The sequence below is a fragment of the Desmodus rotundus genome, chromosome 4 (assembly GCF_022682495.2).
Source record: "Desmodus rotundus isolate HL8 chromosome 4, HLdesRot8A.1, whole genome shotgun sequence".
Taxonomy (NCBI): Eukaryota; Metazoa; Chordata; class Mammalia; order Chiroptera; family Phyllostomidae; genus Desmodus; species Desmodus rotundus.
The window spans coordinates 640315-662810 of NC_071390.1; the positions used below are offsets into that span (position 1 = coordinate 640315).

The following is a 22496-nucleotide window of genomic DNA, read 5'->3' on the forward strand; positions in this document are numbered from 1 at the left end:
TTTGTTAAACTCGGGAACGGGAACATGCTCCTGTCCAATGGCATGATCTAGATACACGGCCCACACTCAGCTCTGAGACGCCTGGTCGCCGTGGAGAAGGGCAGCCCTGGCAGATGCAGGACTGCCACCCCACTGGGGCTGTCCCAGGCAGGCTCCGGCCACGCCATCTCGCCCGGGCTGCAGGCTGTGCAGGGTGTGGTGGGGTGCAGGGTGAGGAGACCTGGGAGCCAGGTGTGGCTGCTTCCGGGCCCTGTGGCCTCACAGCCCAGATTCTGAACAAAGCATCAAGTTGCCTCCCAGGCCTGCCGACTCCCAAAGTCATTAAATCACCATCCATTAGCCGTCTGTGCTTTGACCCCCAAGTGGGGGGTCAGCAAATGTTTTAGAGAGAAAGAGTATATATAAATCAGGAACAAGACCCTGCTGGCCCTTTCACCCCCTCTCGTGGCCTGGTGTCCTAGAAGCACCATGCCCTCCAGACCTGGCGAGAACACCAGCCTCAAGCACAAGGACACCTTGGTCCCAGCAGGGCCACAGAGAGTCCGCCTTCCAGAAGCCCTTCCCCACACCAGGCTGTGTACAGGGCAGGCATCTCCCCCTCAGGACCACCTGGAGGAGCTGCCCTCAGACCCAGAAGAAACCGAAAGCCGTCCCTGCCCTGCAGGCCAGACACTATCACCCTGACCCACTCTCTGCGCCCTCAGCCCCCCTGCCTGGTCGGGGGGGGGGGGCTCCCTAGGTCGTCACCTGGCACCACCTCCCAGCAGCCCCCCGGCATGGCACAGGGGCCACTTGCTGTGACGCTGGAATCAGTCCTGTGTTTACTATGTCCCCAATGTCCACTCAGGAGACTGGGGCTCTGGGGATCCCCACCTGAAGGGTCCAGCTTGGTGTGGCCAGCACGACACACCTACAACACAGTACAACCGCAGTACTGCAAGTTATTCAAGTCTGACGACTGCGCCCTTAAACACTTTCCAGAAGGTTCTACTTTGCTCTCAGTGAGCAGAGGGCAGCATGTGTGTGAGGACGAGGTGAGCCCAGGCTGAACAGGGGAGCAGGGCAGGGGACCTGGGAGTGCCAGATAGAAATGAGAAGCCTTAGGGTCTCCTGCTCGGGGCCACTGTGTGGGAACCCCAGGAAAGCCACTCCCCTGAGGACACACCACCAGCCAGACCATGGAGGGGCTCGCAAGCCGAGGACTGGGTGGTGGAGAACAGAGCAGGGTGTTGAGCGGGCCAACAGGTGTCACTACCCGGCTCTCTGCTGCCACCTTCCTCCGCTCAGACTCCTGGAGAGAGACTCCCACAGACAGGTTCTGCTGAGTGTGGCCAACTGCTGCCCCCGCCTGCACGCACAGCACTGCCCCAGTTCTGCCACTGATCAGCCTGAGAAAGAACTGTGGCCGTCGCCTGCCTTAGGTTGTCCTTTAAAAGACAGAGAACAAGATGGGGTGACACGGCCATCGCCTATGGCCTTTGGACGTCTCAGGTGAATTCCAAAATGTGTTCCCAAGGCCTGGGCTTGTGGTTTGCCTGTGAGCCTCCTGGTGCCAGAGAAGTGTGAGGCAGGCATACGCATAGCTCCCATTCTGCACGGGACAGACCGGGCCACACGAGATGCAGACACCAGGCCACGCACTGTCCCTAGGAGGAGAGCTACGAAGAGGCAGCACAAGGGGCCAGAGGCCACAGGCTGCGTCTCAGTGAGCGCCAGGGGAAGGCGACATATCTGACCCCTCAGATGGCTACTGAGGCCCTGCGAGCCCTGGTGGCCCAGGGTCCCAGGCATGGACACCAGCCTGCAATGACAGCCCCGTGAGGATAGCCCCCAGACACAGCCCCCACACAGGCTTTGAAGTGCTGTGGTACTGAACTGGATTTGGGGTGAGCAGGAGTCACAGTTGGCTGGTGCCCAGGAGTCGCAGGCATGGTGCAGCAGGTGCTGTCTGGACCAACAGCTCAGGGGTGAACTGGCTATGATGCTTCAGGTAAGGGGTGGTACAGCCTGCAGGACAGCTGCCACAGCTACTGCTCGGTCTGTCTGGCCTCCCACTCCAGGAGCCTGCCTGAGGCTGTTCCCCCTTCAGAAGAGACTGAGGGGCAGAAGCTGGGGTCAGGGTAGGGAGGGTCACATGGGGAAAGAAGAGGCAGACTGGCCACCACTCTGAAGTCATGCTCGGGGACAGAGGGGATGGGGGGTGGACTGGTGAGGGGACTGTCCACTGGCTGAGTGAGTGGGGCTTCCACAGGAAACAGTGCATTCTGCCAACTGAACTTAGAAACTGAGTCACGAGGCGTTCAAGTCTGCAGTTTGGTCTCTTAAAAAAAAAGAGAGGGGAAAAGGAGTACGGCCAGACAAGAGGGCCAGGAGAAACTCTCAAGATCCTACAGATAGAAAAACTGGACACCTGCCCCTGTGACATCAGTGGTCCTGACAAGAAGGTGGCACAGAGGCCCGAGGGCACCCCTGCCCTCCTGCCCAGTCCCGAGGTGCTCCAAGTCCCAGCGCCTCCCCAATACTCTGTGCATCTGGCCACCAGGAACGTGCCAGTTGGTCCACGGCTGACCATGGATGTCAGAGCCGGTTCACAGACGTGAGAGCTGGCCACACACACAAGTGCAAGTTCATCCATTGCTGCCACTTCCTGATATCACGTTGTACATCCAGCTCAAAAGCCAAAGCTTCCCTCCTCAAAGTCCCGGGCAAAGCCAGCCCTGCACCGTTGGAGGGTCCTCTGGCAAATGTGGGAGGGCTACCCAGGTGTGGAGCACATGTGCGGACGTGACGGCCCCAGCCCGCGAGGCCTGGCCCTCAGGTGGGTGCACTCACAGCTGGGCGTGGTGTGGGAAGAATGGCCTGTGGTGAGGGGCAGCAGGGGCAGCCTCGTCGTGCCTCAGAGGAGACAGTGCACTGGCCGCAGGAACACCCTTTTCCCTCCAGGACACTGTCCCTCATACCCTCCTTGCCAGTGGGTGTCACTGCCCTTTTCCTACAGGGTGGGGAGTGGACCGGCCAGGCTGGCTACTTCATGCACCTCCTCTGTGCTCCACATCTGATTCTAGGATGGGCACAGGATCCCCAACAGGCTGACTGAGGCTTCCGCAGCACCCACGCCAGTTAGAATCACCCAGGTCCCCTTGCTCTGCATGGGCTGGGAAGAGTCCGGTGGGCCATCTGGGAGAGGTCTCCTGACGTGCAAGCAGGAGGGCACAGAAGGCACCACCTGGGGCTGCCTCGCCCTGTCGCAGCCTCTGGGAGGAGCCCAGAAATAGAGGAAAAGAGTGGGGCCCCAAGGAGTGGCCATGGCCGCTGTTGGAGTACCCCCTACTCCTCGAGACACTGAGTGGCAAAGCCTGCAGACCTCTGCACTGCGACCCAGGATCCAGTGACCTGCATCCTTCCCTCTTTGGGGCAAAGGCTGGGCACAAAGTCTAGACCCTGACTCTCAGCGCCAGTCCCCACACCGCATCTGACCCAGAAGCATCAATCCCTGCGAGGCACCAGCCCCACCTGGTCCTTTCTGGGCTGCAGGCAGAGGAGACCAGTCCCTCTCCACCCCTAAGACCGCACCCCTCTTCTAAATCCACACTGCACTCTGGTCCCTCATTACCTGAAACACAACCCACAGACTGTGACTTTACGTGCTTTAAAAACCCACACATCTATTACACTAAAGAGCGATAGACAGGAAGTAGGCACTTTGTATCACAATGCCTATTTACACACAAACACGTTAACTCTATAAACCTACATGCACACAGACATGCACACACACGCAATCAGTCTCCTTGGCTGCTATAAAAATTCCAGCAAATGCCATTTTAAAAAACCTCAAGGACATACGAACACGCTGTGTTCCTTTGCAAACTGACTCCAGACCACGGGTGGCGAGGGGGCAGTGGGCCGCAGTCACCGACTGCGCCCAGCACCAGGACAGAGGGCGGCAGGGAACACCTAACCAGACGGAGCCATGGACGTGAGAGTTTCACGCTCTGATTCTCTTTCTTATGTTTTGGCCTCAAACGTCTGTTTTCAGACTGCCAATATAAGCTGTTGGCAAAGAATATTTCAGGCCAAAGTATCACTGTTGTGTTTAGTAACTGGAATTTAAAATGGGTGCTTCAAAGACCTACAACGGAAAGCTCGGGGGTGGAGGTGCAGCCAGCCCGCTGAGGGGGCCTGGCGGTGGTCTGGTGGCAGGTGTCTCGGTGCTCCCAGCACTGCTTCTCTCGAGAGCAGGGCCATGTCACCATCATTCTGTTGCTGCGAGTTCCCTGAGCTCCAGCCCTGACCCTGGAAGCCAGTGACGGGAAGAAGCCCCGCCTGGCACCCATCTCGGCCAGGGCAGGGGGTGGGCAGGGGTGGTGGTTGTCAGCAGCCACCAGGCGGGCCCTCTGCCCAGCAGCAGCAGCGGCAGGGACCCCAGAGGCCAGCTGACTCAGCCGCCCCTTCCTGGGCCCCCAAGCCTCACTCTTGGCCCTTCCTAGGAGTGGCTAGGAGCCACCTGTTTTTAACACTCCCTTCTCTGGTTAAACTAGCAAGAGTTGTTCTGTCTGCTACACTAGGGCCCTGCAGTCAAAGAGCTAGGATACAGCTATAAAATAATCCTGCCACTATCTTCCTCACCCAACCGAAAGCTCATGGGGGCAGGGAGCCCCCACAGCTGTCCCTGGGATCATGCGCCACCCACCCCCACCCCGAGGAGGGCAGCACCATGGTGCACACCTCGTGTGCACAGGGCAGAGCTCAGTCTTTGAGAGGCAGAGAAAGCCCCTGTGGCACCAGTGAGCACCCCAAGTCCTGGACACGGACATCAGGCTCACCACACCAGCCAAGATATGGTTCCTCCCAAACTTATTCCAGGTGCGGGCCTGCACCCAGCGTACCACCGGGAAGGGTCCAGGGCTGCAGTGGTCAGAGGACAAGCCCACCACTCCGGCTGAGCTCCAGGCACAGCCTGGTGCCGTGTCACTATAGCTTTCAGGTCAGTGGGGAGACCACCTTGGGTCATCTCCGAAATTCATGCTGGGAGCCACAACCTTGACCTTCAGAGGCTCCTGACACCTGTGCAGAGGCAGTGGAGGGAGGCACTGCCATAGCCTTACTGGGAAAGAAAAACGTGGGGGACACTATTAGGTCAGTGCTAGCTACAAGACATGCCATTTTTGCCAAGTTCAAGTCCATGTCTTACTCACCCTGGTTAAGAAAAGCACTTGCAAAACCTGCTCGTTGCTAGAAGCACTTTCCCTCCTTGGTGAGTCATGAAGGCGGAGGGCCAGCGCGGGCAGCAGGGGGCAACTGCGGACACTCGGGGAAAGGGCACCAGGGCTCATGGCCACCTCTGGTCCTACAGGGCTTTAGGCAAAGTGCCCTGAAGGCAGGAAGTGTCCACACGCCCTGAGGACCAGGGCCCACTGCAGGGCTGTGTCTGGAATCCGACAGGTGAACTGAGCTCGGCTGTGTAGGGTGGTCCCAGGCCGACCGGGTACCCCTGTGAAGGAGACTACCGGGGCGGCCCTCAGGAGGTGGCTCATTGGGGTGTTGTTACAGGGCCCTCCTTCTCAGCTCCACTCCTGAGGCCAGTCCAGGTGTTTGCGGCTCTTCTGTGGTCAGTCACAGGTCAGGGAGGAGGCAGCTGCGGCCGCCTGTTAAGTCTGGGGCAGGCACCACGGGCTCCAGGTGCTGCTGGCCAGGCCCCTGCAGGTGCTCGGAGACGGCGGAGCACTCAGAGGAGTGTCTGGCTGGGAGCTGGCTCCTGCTAGCTTTGCATTTATTTCCGCAGCAAAGTCGACCGACCAATCTGCAGTGAGGGGACCTCAGCCGGTGCCCCGTGCAGACTGCCTGAAGCTTAATCGTACAGGGGAGGGGACCCAAAATCAGCGCCCCATGCCCTGTACCCACCTCAGTGACAGAGAAGGGTGGCCACATCAGCCTGCCACAGAAATGCAGGCTCCCCTGGGAAATGAGTGAGAACAGCTCAGTGCCAACCAAAAAGCAAGGAAAAACCAGGCAGAAGGCGGAGAGCAAAGTTGTCGCACCGGCAGTTGCAGCGGCAACGTGCCTGCCAGCAGAGCCTCCTGTCGGATGACACTGCAGACGCAGCCACTATGAAGACTCAGGACAGCAGAGAAAAGCCAATGGGACTGAAGTCGGTCCTTTGAGATTACCAAAACTGACAAACCCCTAGCTGGACTAACTAAAAACAGAAGAGGCACATCACCATAACTGGGAGTAAAAGAGAGAGAATGACTGCCAACCTCAGAAACAAGAAGGGTTCTGAGAGAATCCCATCAACAGTGGGGCCAACTGGAAACCCTAGATGAAAGACAAACTCCCAGAAACACAGACTTTCAAAACTAGCTCAGAAGAAATGGGAGGTCTGAATAGGCTTACAGCAATAAAAAATGTTAGGAATAAATTCAACAGAAGCAGCCCAAGACTTGTACTGAAAGCTACAAACGTCATCGAAAGCGATTAAAAAGGACCTAATGCTCCTGGAGGGGAAGACATAATATTGAGCCGACAGCCCTCCCAAAGCCACCTGGAGACCAATGTGGTCCCAGCGGTCCCCCCTTCTGAGGAGAGCAACAAGCAGACCCTAGATTCCATGAGGACGGGCAAGAGACCAGAGCAGCCAAACAACCTTGGAAAAAGACAATGGAGTTGGAGGACTCTCACTTCCCGATTTCACAGCACATACGGATCCGGGGTCAGAATGGAGAGTGCAGAAGCACCCTGTACTCTTTCAGCAGGGCGCCACAGCCACTCAATGGGCAAAGACGGGCCTTTTCAACAAACAGTGCCGGGACTACGAGGCGCTTGCATGCAGAAAAATCAGGGAGCACCCCACCTCCTACCACGTACAAGAATGCACTCAAAACGGAGGCCCAGAGGCAAAGGCCCATTGTAGGCTGTGGCCCTGCACACACCTACCTGGCGGCCGCCCTCACTCTCACTCACCTTGTAAGTGAGGTGTGATCTGAGCCACAACAACAACCTTGTGACCTGTCACAGACCAAGCCCTCAGTCACAGCAACTAAGGCACCCTTGCTGCACAGCCGGTGCTGTGGGGTGGCCAGGAAAGGCTCTCCACTGAGGAGGGCTTGTTCCAGCGGGGGCCACGGGCCCCGGCACATTCACCTGCCACCTCGCCAGAGACAGATGCCATACTTCATCAGCTGGCCGTGACAACGGCCCTGGCCAAGGGCCCCACTCTCAGCTAAGGAGGTCAGCATGGCAGAGAAACCGTGCAGACCACGCAAGGGGGACCACACGGGATGTCTGACTGCTTTCGGCAGGAAGACTGACCAAACCTCTGGTCAGGGACTTCCACATGGGTTATCAGGGCTCGTGGAAGGAAAACCATGACAAAGCCATGGGGTGCACACAGCCTGAGACACAGGAGAGGCATTCCCGTCAAGGTCCTGCTCACAGACCTGTCTGCACATGTGAATGCAGCCCTGAGAAAGTAGATGATCCTGATACTCAGTGTCGGTGACCAAAAGGCGAAGCTGTTCTACAGACCCTACGGTCACCTCCTCATCAAAAGAACTCCACCAACAAGTTGGGTAAGAGACCTGGAGGGCGGCACATTTCTAAAATAAAAAGCCTATCCAAGGAAAAAAGTCTCAAACACGACGCTGCTGGTAACCAGGGAAATGCAGATCCAGTGGTAACAGATGCCGTCACAGCCACCTGACTGGGCCTGCTTCACAGACTGACAACAGCAAAGGTCGTCGAGCTACAGACCAGCAGGAGGGGACACACATGTCTGTGCTGTGCATGTGTGGACACTGTACAAGGTCTGCCCAGAAGGTGTCCAGCCACGCACTATGAAAAACAGATGTCCATTGAAGACGACACAAGATATAAGAAACATTGTACACAGGACAACGACGCCTCAGTCCCCTTCAGAGGAGGCACCTTGGGACCTCACGCAGTTCTCCACCAGCTGCCCTGTCGTATTTTCCTGAATCTCACTGATGGTCTGAAATCTCTTTCCTCTTGAAGGTGATTTTAGTTTTGGGAAAAGCCAGAAGTCACAGGGCACCAAATCTGGGCTATGGGGGGCTGAGTCACCTGGGTGATTTGATGTTTCACAAAAAACTTCATGAGGCGTGATGCATGAGCAGGCACGTTGTCATGACGAAGCTGCCAGTCACCAGCTGCCCGCGGCTGCAGCCTTCTGCATCATCCGAATAGTTTCCGCAGAGGAATGTTCAAGCTTAATGCAAAACCTGACGCAGATTCGTTGCTCTTCTCGCTCAGTGGTTTTGAATGTGATGGCCACACAGGACACATGCTCACTCAATGGTGTCTGCCCCCCCCACTGACCAGTACAGTGAAGTCGTCCTTGTGCACACATGTGCGTTCCAGCCCACGCTCCGTGGCTGCCAGGTTCTATTGACGTTGTCCAAACTGTTCTTGTTATATTAACAATGGCTGAACTTTTTCTGGGCAGACCTCATATGAGGAGCGCACACATTACATGTGGAATGTAAACACACACATGTACCTAAGCCTGTCTGCACACACTGGGCCGGCACCCAGGGATTCGCCCACATACCCAAGAAGGCCTGTGCAGGGCTTGCTGTTGTTCAGCACTGTGAGAGCAAGAAAAAGGAGGCCCTCTCACCACCCCTCGGCGTTGCGTGAGGACGTTCCGTCATTTCCACTCACAGCAGCTAACAGGCCTGGTAAACCTCGGGGAGCTCAGACATGCCAGGCACAGGACAGGAGCAGGGTGCCTGACCCACAAGCATGCTGCTGAGGGGGCCTATGTATGTAGTGACTTCAGTACAGGGGACTTGTGGCCCATCTGTGACAAGGAAGGGCCAGCTTGGGGGGTCCCTCTGCTCCATGCTCTGCACTCCAGGACACCAGACACTGTGACAGATGTTGGGGCACAGGGTGCTGCTTCCCATTCGGAAGGGAGCAGACCCAGCCCATGTACCCAGGCCAGCAGCCCCATGGGACACCAGGGACTTGGGATCCACACTTTCTCCATGAAAAGCAACAGCCTGCTGGAATGAAGTTAAACTCCATAGGGAAGTGAGTGTCTACTCTCTCACGAAATAAAACTCGGCCCTTCCCCCACAGGACAGATTCCTGATGCGGCAGCAACAAGCACTGAAGCCAGACAAGGTCTGTCTGTATGGAAAGCAGCCTGAATGCCGTGCAGAGTGCGGAAGGGGCGTTTCAGGCCTCCGGGAGTCACTCTACACGAGTTCCTCATTATAGAAAACCAAAATTAGCAAGGTTAGGGTCAGAGACACCAATTTTCTCCTGGAAACTGGGATAAATTGTTAACTTCCTCCCCAAGTGACATTTTGTTACATAAAACAATAGAGCTGGCCCGGGCCGGGTGGTTCAGTTGGTTGGAGTGTTGTCTCGTACACCAAAAGGTGCGGGTTCGATCCCCAGTTGGGGCACCTAAGGGAGGCAAGGATGGGCATCTCTCTCTCACATTCTCTCCCCACTCCGCCTCAGCCGCGGACCAAACAAACAGAGCTGGAAGTACCCCGGGTGGGGGTGGGGGTGGGGTGCTTTCCTGTTTCTCATCTTTGTGCACCGGGAGGCATCGGTCCACAGCGGACTCCGCCTCGGGGCCGTTCCACATACTCAGGGTACCTCTGTGGACACCGACCCTCTCCAGCTGCACTTCCCTGAGTGCTCTGAGCTCCTCAGCCTCCAGCAGCCCTGAGCCCCCTCCTTCCCCTTCTGACTGACTCACTTGTCAGTAGTTTAAAACACACCAACAGAGCACAGACAGCTCCGCTGGCCCAAGTGGGCACGCAGGAGGGGCTGACTGTCCACACTGCAGGCCCACGTCCTGGGGGAGGACAACAGCGGGGCCAGGGCAGGGGCACCCTGCACCTCACCACAGCTTCCCAAAGGCTGCAGAAGTGCGTCATTAGCTGCTGTCCCCTGTGCACAAAAGAGAGAGGAGCTTGAACACACAGCCTCTCAGTCTGAAGCTTCCGCCACTCACTGCCCATGCCAGCCCTGCAGCTTCCCAAGCAGGCCCACTCCCTACTTCCTGCCTCTGTTCCTGCCCCAAAGTGGCCCCAATGCACCCCCCTTTCTCACTTTCCCAGGTCAGCTTCCATGCTCCAGAGCCTTCCCCCTGGCCCTGGCCACTTGCTCTAGGAAGTCATCTGTGGTCTCCACACCCCGAGCAGGTCTTGTGTCCTAAGTCATCCTCATGTCTATCTCCTGCTGCACTCAGCAGCCGGGGACAGCTCAGGGACCAGGGCACAAGGCCTGGGCCAGGCTCTGGGGCTAGGGCCCCTGCCCTGAGGGTGGGCTGTGCCCCATCCCTGTAAGACAAGGAGAGGGAACCCCGAGAGTGTGCAAGGCACGTCGACTCTATACAAAGTCGAGCCATGGCTCTGCCTGCTGGCTCCTGGGTATGCCCAGGGCCCCACTCCTTGTACCCCCAGCAAGCCCTTCTTGAAACACCCCTCCCCGGACTCCCAGGATGTCCCTCTCAGGCCCTGTCCTGTCCTCACCTCTCCTGGCCTCAGCCTGAGGACCCTCCCTTCTCTGTCCCCTCATGCCCTGCGACCTCACCTACTCTACAGGCTTCACCCTAGAGACCCCTCTGTCTTAGGTCTGATGGGGGAGGTGTGGCAAATAGAGGGGGGGGGGCAGAAACAGGGAAGGCAGCACATAAGAGACTTCAGGGGCCTCCGCCCAGGGGCCCACGGGCAGCTCCCAGCACTCAGCTGCTCTGCCTGGCCAGAGGATGCCTGCAGAGGCAGTGTGCTGGTGGTGGCACCGCCCCTGGGGGTGCTGGGGTGCTACCTGCTCCATCTCCAGCCTCTGGATGAAGCCCAGTTCCCAGGAGGTGCTCACTAAATATGACTTAATGGGAAGCCCAAGGCCGCTGGGACCAGCTATCAACAGTCCCTCAAAACCAGCTCTCCAGGACCCCTGGCTGCCCATGTGCCTGCAGACTCAGCCAAGGCTGCATCTGGGCAGCACAACAGAGCCACTGAGACCTGAAGGCTGGGATGGGGGTACCCCTGGCAGGCCTGCATGAACCCCGCACCTTCCACCCTAAGAATTTCCCCTCTAAAAACGTCAGGGGTCCCCTGGGCCATGTATGTAATGACAGAGCCCTGGAGGGCTTAGAAAGTTAGGTGACACCCTACCCGGTCCTGATGACAGTCTTGGCCAGTCAGCCCACCGGCCACCGGGTACCCCTTTGCTTCCCCAGTTGGGCAGTCTCCACTGCTCACCCAGATTCCGTCTGCAGAGTCAACAACCACGACCTCCCTGGCCAGGGCACAAAGCCCTACCCCCCGTGCTCCACCCCCCACCTGGACTGCATATAGCTGCCTAGATGCAGGGTGAGGGTAGACGGCGGCACGGCGAAAACAGGAAGTTGCAACAGATCTGAAAACCGTAACAGTGATGAAGGAGAAAAGCAAAGCAAAACATATGTCCCCACAAATTTGACTGTGAGTTGGACACATGTCATTCTTAACAGAATGAGTGCCTGATAGTGAGTCCCAAAGCACCCAAGACACAGTGCAGTGCGCACAGAGGGCCCTGCACTCGGGTGCTGGGCAGACCTCAGCTGGCCTGGGCAAAGCCGGGGCCCAATGAGGCCCCCAAGCAAGCCTGGGACCCGGAACTGGCACAGAGCTCTGAGTGCACCCAAAGGGCATCTTTGTGCAAACTAGGACGAGGGGTCTGTCCACACCCTGACCCTTCCGTGCCTGCCTCTTGTGCTCCCAAGGGCACTGCAGAGGAGGCTTCAGGAGGGTTTTGAAAGCACTGACCACTCAACCCAGCTATCAGTCCACACCCACAGGCTCGCCCACGTGGCCAGAATTCCCTGACCTGATTCTACACTCTCATCTCTTACAGAGCCAGCAGGGACCCACCAACGGTTGCCCGAAAGGCTAAGCAGGCAAGGTAGGGTGCTCAGAGCCAAGGTCCGTGCTGGGGTAGGGGCAGCTGCCCCCATGCTTGTTCTCAGAACCCCAACCTCCTTCATCTGCTCTGTGGACTCCGGGACTAATGGACAGTGTGGCTAACGAGGCTGCTGGCCTAAAAGGACCCAATGCAGGCCCTTCCAGGGGGCCACAGAGCCCTGGGCACATTCCCTCACCCAACAAGGGCCAAGCTCAAAGGGGAGGGCTGCACACCCCAAGGTCTCCCCAAAGGCCAACCACATGGGGGCCAGCAAGTCTGACAAGGACAGCAGGAGGCGAGGCCAGAAGGCACGGCCTCCAAACCTGAATGCCCATCATTCCACAGTCACAAGAGGTGAAACATCTCCCCTGTATGGAGACAGAGGGCCCCAGCAGTGTCTCCTCCTGTTCCTCCAATGTGACGCAGCTGGGAGCATCAGAGCTGACACCTGCCCCATCACCCTGCGACGTTACTGCACTCACTGGATGATGAGCCCAGACCAGAGCAGCCACATGCCTACCAGGAAGGTGACAGACCCTCTGGCCCTGCAAGGCTGAAGCCCTCCTCCCCCACAAAATCAGGAACCCAGCTGCCCGTCCACAGAAAGTCTCCACTCGAGAGGGTCTTTGGTGGCCAGGTGAGTGGACCACAGAGCAACAGCCCCACAGGCAGCAGGATCACCCGATGGTTGCAGGGCAATGGGGGAGGGTGGGGACGGCCCTCAGAATGGGCCATCACACTCAAAGGCTGGGAGCAGAGAATCACCTGCAAGAAGCCCTCTGCACCCCAATCTGTGTCGGTGTCCACCTTGTCCGAGGGCAGTGGGAGGGGGCTACAGACACACACTCTTTCCAGGACTCCTTCCAGGGAGTCCCTCCTGCCTCTGCCCGCACCTAAGGACTAGTACCGCCAGAAGGACCCATGCCTTTCCCGATTGCCCAGAGGACTGACCACCCTCAGTCCCACCCACGCTCTGACAGGGGTGTCTCTGGGCCTGAACACGCAGGGTCCAGAACCCAGCAGCCTCATAGCTCTTTTGATTCCCAATGGCTGTGTCCACTCTGCCCTCACATCTAGCCACAGGGAACCCCAAACCCGCCCCCGCGACGCAGGTCAGAGGCCAGCACACCTGAATGGAATGTCATGTGATGAGATCTCTATCAACAGGGAAGGCTGAGGGGCAGAAGCACCAAGCCCAAACCAGTTCAGGGTGGGGCAGGTGAGTGCTGCACAGCACTGGTGATGAAGGCAGAGGGGTCCTCGGGACAGAATAGCTGTGCAGAGCCCAGCAATGGGAGCATGTCTGGTCCAGGCCTGGCTTTGCTTCAGGTACAGGGTGGGCACAACAAGGCCGTCCCCTCGGCCATGCTCAGGGGACAGCTGGTGGACCGACCAGGCAGCCCGAGCACTGCTCAGCCCTGGACACAAGTTGTGACAAGGCTGCCACCACAAGGAGGCCCTGGCCAGGGAGGAGAGGACAGAGACCTGCAGGGGCAGGCACCAGAGACATCTGCCCAGGCCTCCGTTCCCTACCGTGCCCACTGCAGCCACCGTGCCAGGTGTCGTCCCTGCCTTCCTGATAGGCACACGGGCTGCAGGGGGCACACCACGTGCCCGCCGCCGCATCAGATAGAAGGCAGAGTGGTCCCTGCATCCCCACCTTCCTGTGTCACTGCATGTGCCCAGGCACTGGAGTGTGGCCTCACACAGGGCATTACAGGACGACCTTCCTCCACCGAGACCTGTTTCCTAAAATAATTGCTGGTCATTCAGAAGCCCCAAGAGGTGGGGCTGGAAGGAGGGCTGGCCGAGCACAGGCCAGTGAGCTGGGGCCAGACTCCGCCAGGAGAAATGGCGCCCCAGACCTCCAGGACACAGGCCCAAACACCAGTTCCGAAGCTCTCGGGCCAGAGCAAGATGAGCCAGGAAGGCCTGGTGGAAAGGAAGTAACAAGGCAGGGTGCAGATGGAGGAGGGGCAGGTTCAACATGGGCTTTGTGGTGACAGGGCAGTGCAGACGGGCAGAAACTCTGGGACAGTCACCCCAACCACAAGGGCACTCTCCTCAGGCGCTGCAGCCTCCAGCCCCCAGCCCTTGCAGCACTCCCAACCCCTTGTCATGACCGGGATGGCACAAGAAGACAAGCCCAAGGTCACAGTGACCCACCAGTAAGAGACTGGGCCCAAGGCTATGCTCCTGGAGATGAGAACTTTCTCTTATTCACTAAAGAAAAAATCAAAACCAGAGGCAATGTCTCCCCGAGCGTGGGCGGACCAACGTGCTCCCCTGTCAGCCCAGGAACCCCTGTTCTGTTGGCAACCCCAAGTCCAGCCTGCTCTGGGTCATCTCCTCCTGACCGCCACCCACAACCCGTGCCCGCTCCATGTCATCCCAGGTGTGTGTGCACACCACCCCGCTGCGCAGCTTGGTCCCCCGCAGACAGCACTGCTCCGCCCACAGCTCCTGCTCCCTCTACCCTGCCATGCACGGAGCCCTGGGACCCCCACCTGTCCCCTCCTCCGAGGGGCACTCTGCTCCAGTGCCATGTCCATCTCCCCAAACAACCCTTGCAAATGCGAATTTTGAATTTTAGACAGGGGTGCAGGCGCACTCTAGGCAGGCATCGCCGGGGGCCAAGCAGAGGCAGGACCGTGAGGGAAAAGCCTGGGGGGTTGCGGGAGTTGCCACTGAGCTGCACTCCCCAGAGGCCTCGGCAAGACCTGCATGTGCAGCTGGCCTCCCCTGGACTGACCAGGGACCCTGCAGACAGTGGGGGCAGGGGAGGGAGGAACTCGGGCTACCCCTGCCCTCTAACTGCGGGCTGATGTGGACCCTCACAGGGTGGCACCTCAAGCTGTACATCCCCTGCAGCAGCCAGGGGCCCTCGTGCTGGTCCCCATCCAAGATGAGCTGGCTGAGCTGCGGCTGTGTACCCGCCCCCAGGACGTGTGTGGGGTGCTTGGACCTCTCCCACCAACCAGCTCCAGGCCACTCTAGAAGCACAGTGGCTCAGCCCCTGCCCTGCTGAAGTGTCTGGAGTCTGGACCCTTACCAGGTTCACACACCCTGAAATCTCACAGGCTACCCTGAAAGGAGGCAGCCCTGGAGAAGCCCAAGACTCCCGAGTCCTCTGTGCTCGCTGAACAGGGTGGGGGACCCTGTGAGTCAGGCTGGGGTGGGCCCTCAGAGTAGAGGCTGACACCCCAGAGAAGGAAGCGCACTGCGGGGACCCCCCCAGGGGCCTGGTGGGTGAAAACTGAGCCTCTAGCCTCTAGCCCAGCTCCTCATGCCACCACCCGGGGGGAGCAGGTCAGGGCAGGAGAGTCTCACATGCCCTAATTCCAGGGAGCAACAGCAGAAGGTAGCACTCGAAAGTCTCCTTTCCGTTCGCCTAGGGAAACACCACCTTCTCTCTTCCCCAGGCCCACGGTCCTTCTCCCTGAGATCACTCCCCTGGTCTAAAAGGCCCACGCACAGACACAGGGAGGGCTGGGCTGAGTCTGGAGGAGTGATAACAAACGGGAGACAGAGACTCTGCTGAGACCCTCCACTGCCTTTCCGACCAGCCGCTGGCCTTGTGCTGGCCTCCCACCTACTGGACCCCATTCGTGGACCAAGCCTACCTCCTAACAGGAAACCCCCGCCCACCCACCCAAGCAAAGGCTGAGGTGGTCAACATTTAAAAAGCCATCATCACTCCACAGCCTTAAGGAGCACTGCCGCTGCCCCGCCGTCAGCCCCTCCCCCTGTCATGTCCCCTTTCCATCAGTGGACTCTACAGGGGCAGTCTGCTGGAGGCTGACCTGGTCCCACTCCTGTACTTCTGGCACAGGCCTCTCTCCCCAAAACCTGGCCATTGCCCACAGAAGATGGGCCCCAGGGGCAGCACGGCCCCCCTCCCCGCTCCAGGGAGGGTACGCAGACCCTGTGCTGACACGCACGCCATGGGGATGTCCCGCCAGAATGCAGCTTGCCAGAGTCACCCAGGCTGAGAGGCAGTGGACACGGCCCTGTTCTCCAGGGCTAACCGACAGGCTGACCTGCAGTACCCACTTCACTGGATACATACAAGCAACATACTTTACATCAAAGAAGTGTCTCCCCCACCAGTGAGCTAAACCCTCCCTCAGCAACTAGAGAGCCGATAAAAACAGGAAACCCCAGAGCTGACACAGAGTGGGCTCTCGGAGACTGGCCGACAGCGACCAAGCACAGCCTGTGAGGGCCAGGATACCGGGTGGGAGGCTGGGGCAAATGTAGCGCACACAGACCGGCGCTGTGGTGGCCTCTGATCCGAGTCATGGCACAGGCAGGCACGGCACTGGGGAGGGTGAGAGGTGGGCAGGGTGTAGGCGCGGTTTCCTGACCCGGAGAAAGCTGCCCCGTAACCATAACCGTAGCGGACTTGGACCTCCATGGCAGTGGGTGGGGCCCCATCCACAACCCAGAATCCCACACTCGGGCAAACAGACCAAACTCCCACAGAGAGACTATGCTCAGGTCTCTAGTCAGAGGCAGAAATGCCACAGGCCACCCCCACGGGCCCAGGGGCCCAGGAGAGCAGTGAGGGAGCCCGTGCAGAGGCCAGCCGGCCAGCGCCCACCCTGCCCGGCACACCAGAGCCTGCTTTGGGGCTGTGTGGACAGCAGGAACCGCTGCGTCCCCAACTCTTGGAAGACTGGGCACCAGCCTGTGTGCTGGGCTTTCCCAGGCAACAGCACTGCATGCTGGGCTTGGGGTCCGGGTCCCCTCCCTGCCTCCTAGACATGTGCACCTCGGAGGCCCTAGGAGGCCTGAGTCTGGCTGCTACCCAGGAGGTCAGTGTGGCTGGAGAAGGCGGCAAGGCTGGGAGGTGGGAGTGAGGAAGAAGGCCAAACGCAGGTGTCCGGGGAGCCACGGAGGGGGTCTTTGGGGAGAAAGAGGTAACCAGGGTTAGGGTTTGTGGAGCGGAGCGGCCCCCCAGGCACAGTCAGCGGTTCCTCAACAGGGCCAAGGAGAAGCCACAGCACCGCTGCACGCCCCTCCCGGCCTGTGCCCGGGGACAGAAAACACAGTCCCTGCAAACACTGGCGCATGTGCTCACAGCAGCACTGCTCCTAGCGGCCCAGGTGGGGCCGGCCAGGTGCCCCTCTCAGGCGGGGGGACAGTGATGCCGGTGTGTCCATGAGGGGATGGTGCTCAGCCCCGAGCAGGAGGGCAGCTCTGACATGTGCCCAGGCTGAAAGCAGACGGGTGACAGGAGCCAGACGCAAAAAGCCTGAGTGGCTCCATTTGTGCGCCACATGCACAACAGGCCAACACCCAGCGACAGACGGGAGACCGGTGACTGCCCGGAGCAGGGGCCAGGGGAGGCAGGGAGCACAGGGGGCGACAGACAAGGCATGCCGAGTCTCTTTCTCAGGTACAAATACGTCCTAAAAGTGGCTGGTGACAGTTGCACAACTCTGGGGACACACTAAACCACTGGTGTAGACACTTACGTGACCAGTGAAGCCATCACCAGACAAAGTCCTTGAGGAAGCAGAGGACTCAGTCACCGGTGGCTCTCTGGCACGAGGCCCCGGTGGTCCCACCAGGCCGAGAGGTGGAGTGCCAGGCAGAGCTGGGAGCAGAGGCAGAGGGCAGCCAGCAGGGCCCACGCTGCCTGCAGGGAGCAGAGAGAGCAGCAGGAGGGGCTGTGGAGTTTAGGGAGCTTTCAGGGTGAGGCTGGAACTAGGTCAAGGAGGGCAAAATGGATGGGACAGGGAAAAGAGGGACAAGGGCCCCAGGTGCCGCCCACCCTGCTTGGCCCAGGGGCGCGGCTCATGGACGGACACCTGTAGTCTGCAAGGCCCTAGGCAGCCTGCAGGATTGCTTGAGGCTCAGCAGAGCCCAGTTGCACAACAGGGCTGTAATCCCAGGGTAGAGGGCTGCATGGGGCTGCCCGAGCAAAAAGGGAAACCGGCCCAAGGCTGACACTGAGCTCTGAGTAAGGAGCAGACGGGGCCTTTCAGGCAGCCGCCCAAGAGCGAGCTGTGCTCCCAGAGCCCTGCCGCCTGGCTAGGTCTCCTTCCCGAGAAACAGCCTTACCATGTAAGGGTGGCCCAGCTCCGAAACCTGGGCCTGTGAGAGCTTCCCCCGTCAGCTCACTCCCAGCAGCAATTCACAGAGCCTAGAGCTAGAAACCTCACTTGTCAAAACCCAGCCATGTCACGTAGAACAACGAGGTGTGCAGCGCTGGCCACCCCTCTCAGGCAAGGGGAGCTCCCCTGGGGCTACCGAACAGCCACAGGGCCCCCCAAGGGCAACCTGGAGAAGTGCCGGACACCCCAGCCAGGGGGATGGCCACGCAGGCTCGGGAAGGGCTACATCTGGGACAGAGGTCCCCGCAGTGGGGGCCCAGGAGACCGGGCGAGTGTCCCCTGGTCACAGCTACATTCACAACCACCCGACGCGCCAATCTCCTCTCCATCCCAGTGTCTGCTGAGTGAACAGGGAAGCTCTCCCCAGGGTGTCTGAGGAGTGGTGACGGCACCGTTCTCCCAGCTGATGGAACGTTCTCGGCTTCGGCCTCTCTGTGTCCACCCACCGAGACATTAAACGCTGGTAGCTGCAACCCACACAGCACCAACTCTTTGGGGCCCTCCATGATTTTTAAGACAGTAAGAGGCAAAAGTTGGAGAACTAATGCATTGTGGGTATTTATGACACCCTCGACTGTCATCACAGGCTGAGTTGCCACCAGAGGGGCCCTCTGTGGGCAGTCACATGGCCTGGCCATTCTGGGGGACACAACAGAGCCTGAAGTGCTCGCAAGGTGAGGGCGGGACGTGGGGGCCAAGCCCCAGTTAAAGTCCTCACCCAGCGTGTGAACGGAGGTCCCTCCGGGAGGGAGGAGGTGACAAGGGAGGATGACAAACCCTCAAAGGCAGAAACACCAGCCATCCCTTGTGCACATAGGAAAACGGTCCTTCCCAGCAGGGCCCTTCCTCCTGGATCCGCCACCCATGCCCCGGCCACAGCCCGCAGCTGGGTCTCCCAGGAGCCGACCCCGTGAAGACCGGGCCCTTCCCAGGCCTCAGCACGGAGCTAAGTCCTGCAGGGACAGGGGCGTCAGCAGATCGCCTCCACCAACTAGGAGCCCAGATGCCACAGTCCCCTTTGCTGACACCACCGCATCCACGCCCAGGCTGCCGCCCCACACGCGCCACACCGAGTCTCCACTGGGACGCGCCAGCTTCGTGCCCACCCTGCTGCCCTGTGCCACGCAGCAAGCACCGGGCGGGTGCGGACGGCATCGCTGTACCAGCCCTCACACCAGCGACGTCCTGCGGAATTAACCTGCGCCCGGCTTTCAAAACAAATGTCCCTTCCGGAGGCAAACCTGATGCAAAGCTCCACACAGCCTTTGAAAAAATGACAATCCAAAGACAAGCAGTCACTAAACAGAAGAGAGTTAAGTCACCACCTCAGGGTCCACAAGGTGTGTGTGCAGCTGGGGGACAACGGAGAGGCTGGCAGTCAGAGCCAGCGCAACGCTTTCCCCGACAGCCTCTGCCCGCTGGGCCCGGACGCTCCAGAGGCTCGGAGGCCGCGGCGGCGAAGGGTCTGAATCACGCGAGCAGCCCTGCTCCGCAGGCCTGTTACTGGAAAGCCGAGAATAGAATGCTAAATATACAGACGCACACCCATCCCGGGCACTTCTGAAGGAAGCTCGCAGGCAGGGAGCGAGATGGGGCCGTCGGGGGCAGAGTCAGAGGGAAAGCGGCAGGTCTCCAGCAGGGAAGCGGATGCCGGGCTCCTGAAGTTAAAATAGGACAAACACAGAAGCAGCGCCTCCCTGGCACGAGTTAAACCAGACCCGGACGGGCGGGCTTCGCTCAGAGACACCTCGCCCCGCAGCCGGGCAAAGAGCAAGGGCCTTACCCACCCGGCCCCCCACCCGAGCCCGAGGCGCTGGGCGTCCGGGCTCCACGTCCCCACGGCTGCCTGGGCCCCAGGGTGCCGCCACCTCTGCCCTCAACAAGCAGCCCGGAGCTGCGTGCTGCTCTCCTGGGGCCCCAGTGTCAGCACCGTCAGAGGGACACAAGCACGGCGGGGCTGGGGACGGGCCGGGAACTGGGGCCGGCGGCCTGCGCCTGGCCCTGCGCCCCCAGGGTGGCTCCAAGAGGCCAAGGCCCCACGCGGGCAGCATCCCTTTGTGGCCATGGCCAGCTTCTCAGCAGCCTTCTCCCTAAAGCAGCAGCCAGGCCATCCAGGGGTTTCCACGGGAGCCCCTCCACGGGAGCCAGGGCGACCCTGAGTCACAGAGGCCCAGGCCGGCTGGCAGGGACGGACAGCGGGGCCAGGGCAGCCGTCAGAGGCCAGAAGTCAGGGGCTGGGCTTTGGGGACCCCAGTGCAGAGCTGAGGTCTGGGGTCAAGGTTCTGGGGCCAGGGCTGGCACAGGGTCAGGTTTGGGGCTCCTGGGCGAGGGCTCCGGGTCAGGGTTGGGAGTCCTCGGACGAGGATGCCGACTGGGGTTCAGGCCGGGGCTGGGGCTCAGCCTGGGCAGTGTGCAGGCTGGGGCCCGGCGTCCAGGTAGAGCTCAGGGCTGCGGGGCCGGGGGTTCAGGCTCGCAGGGTACTGGGTGCCGCGTTTTGAAGCCCGCACTCCGGGAGCAGGACTCTGGGCTCAGGGTGCAGGACCCGGCGTCCCAGGATTCAGTGTCCGGGTCCCAGGGTCCCAGGGCTCGGGGCTCAGGGCCGGGGTTCAGGGTCTAGATCCCAGGGCTCAGATCCGGGTCCTGGCGTCCCGCGGTCCCGAGGTTCCGGGCCGGGGCTCAGGGTCCGGGGTCCCGGGCTCAGGGCCGGGTCCGGCGCCGCCGCGACACTTACGTCGTCGAAGAGTGAGCCCACGTTAGCCGTGACCAGCAGCACCGCGGTGCCCGGAGCGGCCGCCTTCCCCGCCATCGTGGCCTGGCCAGCCGGCCGGTGTCCGCGGGCCGCGCGTCAGCTGCGCCGGAGGGCGGCCCCGGGGCGCATCGCGGGCTCGGCGGGTCGGGCCGGGCCTGGCCGGGGTCCGGCCGCGCGCTCGCTCGCTCTGGCTGCTCCGCGGCCCGCGCCCGTCGCTCTCCGCCGGCGCCTCAGCGCGGCCCGCGCGCAGCCATTAGGAGCGCCGCCGCCAGAGTCCCGCAGCGCCGCGGCGGCCGAGCTCTGAGGCGAGGCCCGCTCCGGGGCGGAGACGGGGCGTGCGCCGAGGGCGGGGTCTGTGGAGGGGCGGGGCTGTTGGGGGAGACCTCCGGGGGGCGGGGCCTACAAGGGGTGATCCTAAGTTCGCTTTGGCTGCGTCGGCTGACGCTCCTGTCAGTCAGAGGCCGCCCCGCCCCATCCTGGCCCCCTCCCCCTCGCGCCGTCGCTGCGCGCTACTCCGCCCCCCGCACTGCTGTGACGTCACGGCCCCCGGCTGGGACAGTGCCTCTTAAAGGGGCTGCGCGGGGCCCCGTGTCTCGGATGGGCCTCGAGCCCTCTCTCCAGGTGGTTACCGTGGGCAGGGTGGGACCCACTCTGCGGCGCCCCCGGAATCCCGTCCGGACCCTCAGAAGTGGAAGGAAGAAGAGGCCAGGCTGGGACGGGGGTGGGGTGGGGGAGGCGGTAAAGGCCGGGCCTGGGTGCGGCTAACCCAGGTGGGGCTAGGAGGGCAGAGGGGCCAGATCAGGCCCAGCTGGCGAGGTGGGTGAGGCCTGGTGCTGGGGCGCCGCCCCCTGGAAACGAGTGGGCCCCACATTTGTAAAGCTGAGTGTCCTGACAACTATACTTACCAAATGTGACAAAGAACTGCCCCAAGTAGCGTTAGCGGCACACTTGACTCAACCGTGAGGTGCAAGTATCAGTCGTACGTAACCGATCCTACACATCCTAAGTGCGCTTTCCAAACTGAGACGCTGAATCCGTGTGGGATTCCACGGGACATGATTCCAGGGCTCGCGGCCACGTGCGGGCGGCCACCCAGCTGGACAGGGTGGCTCCCAGAGCTATGTGGGCACAATTTAGGGATGGAGAGCATCCCGGAGAAGAGACGGAGCCCCTGGCACAGGGCTCCAGCCAGGCCAGCTTTCGGCTCCCGAGTAAATGGCCATGCCCCATGGCATCAGGAGACAGGAGTGCTGTTCTACGAAAACAGATGGACAGACACCACCCACCTACCAGGGCTGGGGACGCCGCTGGCTCTGTGGGAAGAAGAGAGAGCTCTCACCTGAACCAAACCCTGCGGAGGCTTGACCTTGGACTTCTGGCCTCCAGAACACTGAGAGACATGATTCTGTTGTTTAGGCCACCAGTCTGGGCTCTTATGGCCACCGGGGCTGATGCAGCATCTTCTGTTTTACTTTCTACAAAGTCGGCACATGCCCAGGGCACCCTGGGTGGAAACCAGCGGTGGGGGCATCGGGGAGGCTTGGGACCTGTTTCTGAAGTAGCAGTGTTGCCGCCTCCCCTCCCCTCCCCTCGGGCTGCTTTCTCCCTCACACCCTAGCACTCCCTGGCCAGAAACTTGCACGCCTGCTCACAGGTGCCTGCACAGGCACAAACTCGCTTCCTGGGAGGCTGTGCCT

At 60.5% G+C, this 22496-nt stretch overlaps 1 protein-coding gene across 3 annotated transcripts in view; it reads right to left on the bottom strand.

The window, feature by feature from the left end:
- The window catches only part of INPP5A (inositol polyphosphate-5-phosphatase A), a 149572-nt gene extending 128457 nt beyond the window's left edge, over window positions 1–21115 (bottom strand). For 2 of the 3 annotated variants that reach the window (XM_053922290.2, XM_053922288.2), the window contains exon 1: window positions 20782–21115. In XM_053922290.2, the coding sequence (XP_053778265.1) occupies window positions 20782–20856 (75 nt within the window). In that variant the 5' untranslated portion in view covers window positions 20857–21115. The remainder of the gene's footprint in view (window positions 1–20781) is intronic. The other variant, XM_053922289.2, reaches the window with a different exon arrangement.
- Window positions 21116–22496: the final 1381 nt, after the last annotated feature.